The 6,049-nt window shown below is 32.6% G+C and overlaps 1 protein-coding gene across 2 annotated transcripts; it reads left to right on the plus strand.

Moving 5' to 3' along the window:
* The first annotated feature begins 409 nt into the window (after positions 1 to 409).
* Positions 410 to 5,796, plus strand: LOC145587388 (protein MHF1 homolog). Of its 2 annotated transcripts, XM_081644127.1 has the most exons (5): positions 417 to 666; positions 747 to 818; positions 2,042 to 2,122; positions 5,089 to 5,242; positions 5,332 to 5,796. In XM_081644127.1, exons 1-4 carry the CDS (start codon positions 546 to 548, stop codon positions 5,235 to 5,237), a joined length of 423 nt encoding a protein of 140 aa, XP_081500253.1. In that variant the 5' UTR covers positions 417 to 545; the 3' UTR covers positions 5,238 to 5,242; positions 5,332 to 5,796. The 2 variants fall into 2 exon arrangements, with proteins under 2 accessions (XP_081500259.1, XP_081500253.1); XM_081644133.1 differs by lacking the exon at positions 2,042 to 2,122 and having other exon boundaries at positions 410 to 666.
* Positions 5,797 to 6,049: the final 253 nt, after the last annotated feature.

Raw genomic sequence — 6,049 nt, forward strand, 5'->3', positions numbered from 1 at the left:
ACACCTTTAACAATTAATTATCAACAAGTAAAATTATGAAAAGTTTTGATACATCAATAAAATTTTACATGTTAAAGTAAAATTCGTACAATAAATATTCTTTTCTTTAAAAAAAAAAAAAAAAAAAAAACTATAGCAATATATAAAGTAAAAGGGGGTTTTGGGTGATAAATTTTTCTTTTCCAAAATAGCCCTCTCGTAAAAGCTACCTACATAGTTTTTTTTACAAGATTTTTTAATTAGAATAAAGGAAAATCAAGCCAATGTGTGTGTCTCATAGCTTGTTTATAATAAAGTCAAAAATCATATGAAGTACATTTTGAATGAAAAAAAAAAAACACTAGTTTTCCAAATTAAAGAACAAAAATTACCCCAAAGCCCAAAATCTGTCCACCCTAGAGGCTGCTATTTTATGGACAGATGTAAAAAAAAAAAAAAAAAAAAAAAAAAAAAAAAAAAAAAAACCGAACAAATAACCCAGAAATTTGGCGCCTGAAAACCCATGAATTTCTTATTCTGAAATCAATTCAAAAAAATTTGGAAAAATGGAAATAGAAAGAACAGGAAGCGACATGGAAATGGAGAGAGAAGAAGAAGATGACGAAGAAACTCAACTTTTGAAGGATCGTTTTCGTCTTTCCGCCATTTCCATTGCCGATTCTGAAGGTCCTTTTCTCTCTCTTTCTTTCTCTTTCTTCTCTCAATTCTTCCATTTCTTACGTTTTTTTGTTCTTCAATTTGAGCAGCCAAGAAAAACGGAATGCAACCATCTGAATCCATTGTTGCGTGTATTTCCAATTTGGCTTTTAATTATGCTGGTAATTGCACTTGAAATTCCTTCGTTTCGATTTTCTTATGCTTTTCTAGGGTTTGCTAATTTGATTTTATTTTATTATGTAGGGTTTCGATTGTATATGGTTTTTTATTATTTATAATTGTTTTTTTCTGAAGTTAGGATTTCTTTTGTGTTGCTTTGAATTTGGAATATTTTGATAGCAGTTAGCAAGTGTGATTTTTGAATTGAGAACAAGTGAGCTTGATCAAAATTTTATAGCATTTGTAGTGCCTGTTTCCATACGATTATTGTCAATAGCTTCTAACGATTTGTGATTGATTTATAATAGTTTTACGCGTTTGTGGGTGACTTTTCTGGTTAAGAATGTGTATAGGACCATTTTTACATGAATGTGCATGGTAACTATCTTCAATATCAATTAGGTTTTCTTTTTTCATCGACTAGGCGTTGAGTGATTATGAATAGTTACAAAGAAAATTGTCCTACTGGGTAGTTCAATGATATGTCAAATGACAGATTGTGTGGAATATGTAAAATTAGATAAGTGGATAATATTGAGTTGTAATGAAAAATTAAGAAGAAAAAAATACCAATCTAGTAGGGAGATGATTTGGAAAGGACGTTTTTAGGGGATATCTTAAGAAAAGTTATATACAATTTGCTACTATTGATTTATGACCTCATAAGTCGTAACAAGTTGATGCTCTTCTTAGCTTCGATTTATTATGTTTTGTGCCTTGCATAAGTTGATGGATACCTAAGTGCTGATATACTAAACTCTTTTTTAAATCATCACTCATGCTTCTGACTGTTCTGGGTACAATTGTAAATTATTTGATGACAATTTGATAGGATGATCTGAATCTGTAGCAATATTAACACTTTTAAGCTGATAGATATGTTTTTTGCATGCCACCCTTGTCATCTTTGGATATCAGGCATTCTGGATGCATATTGGATTTGGATTACACTCTTAACATGGGAACTAAAATTGACTTTTTTTTGTGTCAAACCCGCTCTTTCACATGTTTTGTCTTGGAAACAACTTTCCTCAAATATGCTGCCCTGATGCCTCATAATCAACTACCCACAATATGTGCTGACTGCTCCTAGAGCTTTATTTTCCATGGCGAATGACTAGTTTTAGCACATGTTTTCCGTGATGAGATCAAGCACACATTTTTCATATCTATCTAGCAATCTTACTGTATAACGAATCATGGGGGTTTACCTTTTGTATTACAGAGCATTTGGCCAAGGACCTTGAACTATTTGCACACCATGCTGGTCGTAAATTGGTGAATACTGAGGATGTTATACTTGCAGGTATTACATACAGTTGTTTTAATGGAAACCACTATTTTGGATATGAGGTTGCATGTGCTTTGTTAAACATGTGAATATTTATCATGTTTCTGTCACATAACTCTATTTGGTACTGTCAATTTTTAATTTTTACTTTAATTAATCACTCATAATATTCCAGTGGTTCTTCAGTTAACCAAGCATAAAGCTTCAGCTTCATCTGTTGTACAAGAATGTTTTGAGTTTCCATTTTCTTCTCTTTCTCCCTTTCTATTTTTGTGAGTTTGGGGGGGGGGGGGGGGGGGGGGGAGAAGAAGCTGACAGAACATCACTTACGATGCAGGCAAAAATATATTAAACATGTGAATTTTTGAAACTGTTGTTTCTTATGAATCGGTTGGTAGCAACAGATGTTGTGACAATACTTTCATAAGGTGATAATTATAGAAAGGTGGAAGCAGCAACTTTCTGTTACAGATAATCAAGAATACTGAAAACTTTTTTAGCAAGGCATCTAATGATACTTTAATCTGAATCTTAGAAGTCCTAAATTTCTGTTAGAAGGAAAGCAGTCTCTAATTTTTACAATAGCATCCTAATCTATTTCTTTTCAAGAATTTCTGGACAAACTGATTACAAATGTTCAGACCAGGGCATGTCTTGAGGTTTATTCTTTGGAATAGTTATCTTTAATAAGAATTATTAAAGGTTTAGACATATGTGATCTTTGCTGAAAATTTACTTATTTTATGATAAATGCATTGGTTTGCAACTTTTGATTGTAATGAGTTATGAATTTCTTTTAACATTTTTTATGTATATGGTTTGTCATCATATCCACCCCTTGTTTCTTTTTCCTCTGTTTAGTTTTATGTTTTTTTAATAACACAACATTATGTTTAAGCTGCTTAATTTATGTAGCTGTCTTCTCATCCCTTTTGAGTATAGTTTGGACAACAAACATCCTATACCACCCAACCTTCAGTTCATACATGGATTGTATCTGTCTCAACTCTCAAGTCTCAACTTATTGCCACCAAACTTTCTTTGAGTGCCAAACTCTTTTGCTTTACTCTTGCACATGTAGCTTGTTCATTATTGTGCTAAGCATTATACAATTATCACTAGGTATATCATTCTATCATCGCCAACTCATGTGATGCTTGGTTAATTAATTGTATAAGTTCAGTATCTTATTTGGTTGAAATAATGCTTGTGCAGTTCTACTTTTAGCTGATAAAACACAATTTTTGTATGCAGCATCCTCTATTCCTTTCTGAGCTATGTACAATCTAAAACCACGATTTGTCTGAGTAGCATGATGTATTCCAAAATTTGTTTTTGATCACCTTTTCAACCAACTGCATCCATCCCATAACAATAGGATCCACTTCACAACTTAATGACATTTTATTTCTGTATATGAAAACATTGAGTAATATGTGACGTACGGTGCTTCATTTGTCTCATAAGAATTTTCCGTTTCCTTTTTATTACCTTGCCTCCCCCACACCCCCTCATGTACAGGGTGGAGTAAGCGGGGGTGTCACCTACAGTTTTAAGGTCAAACTTGGTAAAATACCTATTTATTTTTGTGATGAACTGAAATTACTGCTAACTTACTCACACAAATAACAGTAAAATATAGAGAAAAGATTGGTTCTTTGATTAAACTAGATAAATTGATTTTTGGTTAATTGATTGAATGAGAAGAAATAATAAAGATTGAAGCTAGAAGATTGATTTTATATGGTAAAAGGGTTACAAAGATAGGTTAATAGCTTTTACTCTAAAAATAGCTTGAGGCTATCACTCTCTAACAATGGCATGAGGGCATAACTCTCTAGGTTTTCCTTACAACTTATTGCCTACCATTTTCTTTCCCCTCCCTCTCTATTTATACCAAGGACTATTAACCTAGTAAACTAATTTTACTACTAGAATACCCAAACTATCCCTCCTTAGGTTAGTCTATTACAATTTTCAGTTGTTAACAACAGCAATGAGTGCATCTTTTGGAATTTTGGACTTTGGAACGATCATGGTACGGGGATTTTGATTTTAAAAAAGGATTACGTTGTATTTGCTTTGAATGACCTGTAACCAGGACTATTGAGATTTCTTGTATGTTAGTGGAAGCAGTATACTTAGTATTCATGGGCATCTGATGATACTTCAATCTTAATTCTAGAAGTCTATATTCTAAATCATATCTGCATCCACTGCATTTTATGAATTTGTTAGATAAACTGACTACCAAAATGCTCAGGCCTCGGCTTAAGATTTTCTGTATTGATGGTTTTGATAAAAGATATATGCAATCTTCTTTGTGAAAAGTCACTTAGTTTATAATGAATGTAGAACCAGTTCGTGACTTTAGGTTGCAATTACTGATGAACAGATCTTATGTTGCCTTCTGTTCACTCATGGTTCATACCTTGTCTCAAACTGATTTGTCAATTGCCACTAATATTTATTTTGGTTAACAAAGCTTTTGCTTTATTCTTGCACATTTCATCTATAGAGTATTATTTGTGTTGAGTACCATACATTTATCTGTTGTTATATCATGCATATATTTTTATCATGTCTGATACATGCAGTCCATTATTTATTGACTATATTAGGATTTATTTATTTTTTTTTTTTTTTAAATGTAGGGTTGATCTTTGCTTATGCTGCTCCTTGATATGTTAATAAAACACAGTTCTTGTAGACAATATCCACTGATTCATTTGACTTAATCACAATCTAAATACACTTTAAGAAGCTTAAAGTCTTTTAAAATTCTGTTTTTCATCATCTCTTGAAGCTTGCATCTAGCGGTAACATGTATCCTTTGTTTGATGACAACAGCCTGACCAGCCTGTTATTCACAACTAAATGACTTTGGTGTTTGGTCACAGTCAATATACTAAATTTGTATTGATTTACTAGTATAGCCTTTCAATATGGACAACTTGTGATAGTCTTAAATTTTGTCTCAGCCCATCGAAATGAGAACCTTTCTCTATCATTAAGGACCTTCTCCAATGATCTAAAAGCCAAAGAACCTCAGTCAGAGAGGAAGCGGAAGAAAGCTTCTAGGAAAGAGGACAAAGCTACAACAAGTGCACTTGAAACTGCTGAACTCTAAGATAGGTGAGTCTTACTTGTTCCTATCATCCTATGTTAAGCACTTCGAGTTTAGCAGAATTATTTGTTATACTTATCCAGACTACCTTGTCTAGGAACAATCCTATTAGCCTGTTTCTTTGCCTATATCAGCTCCAGTGATGAAGGAAGGACTTTGACGTCTCTTTAAGCTATTGAATGGAAGGATAGTTCGGAGCCATGTCTAATATGTGGGCATTGAGCCCATGAAGTGGTCACATTGAGTTTAGACGAAGAGATAGTTTCAAGCTCTGTGAACGCTTCGTTTTTCCCCTTATCGATTTTGTATAGGTTAGTAACAGGTAGCACATGTTTATATGAGAATGTTATAAACTGATGCTCTTACAGGCAGTTAATATTAACTGCTTCGTAATACTTTAATCACGGTCATTACTGAAACAGTAAGTTGATCACTGGTTACTGTTGACTTGTTTGTACAAAGTACTACTGTACTGTATTAACCTAAAAGAATTATGGCGTAATTACTTTTCTGTGACTTTAGTCCTTGTAAATTTAATGCATTTCCTTGATTGAGGAGGCAATACTTTCCTATGGAATCAGACCGTGTCCTATATCTGATACTGTATGAGTTCATCATAACCTAGAAATATTCATATAGGACATTTTTGTTACAATAATTATTTTTAATTTAATTACTGGTATTATTATTTTTAATTTAATCATTTTATTTTATTTTTTAAATGAGATAAAAGTAAAATACTAAAGTGACACAGATTTCAATGTATAAAGTTGTAAATGGAGATAATTAAACTGAGATCAACTGGCGCTCCCTCT

This window comes from Chenopodium album, chromosome 2 (assembly GCF_948465745.1).
Source record: "Chenopodium album chromosome 2, dcCheAlbu1.1, whole genome shotgun sequence".
NCBI lineage: Eukaryota > Viridiplantae > Streptophyta > Magnoliopsida > Caryophyllales > Amaranthaceae > Chenopodium > Chenopodium album.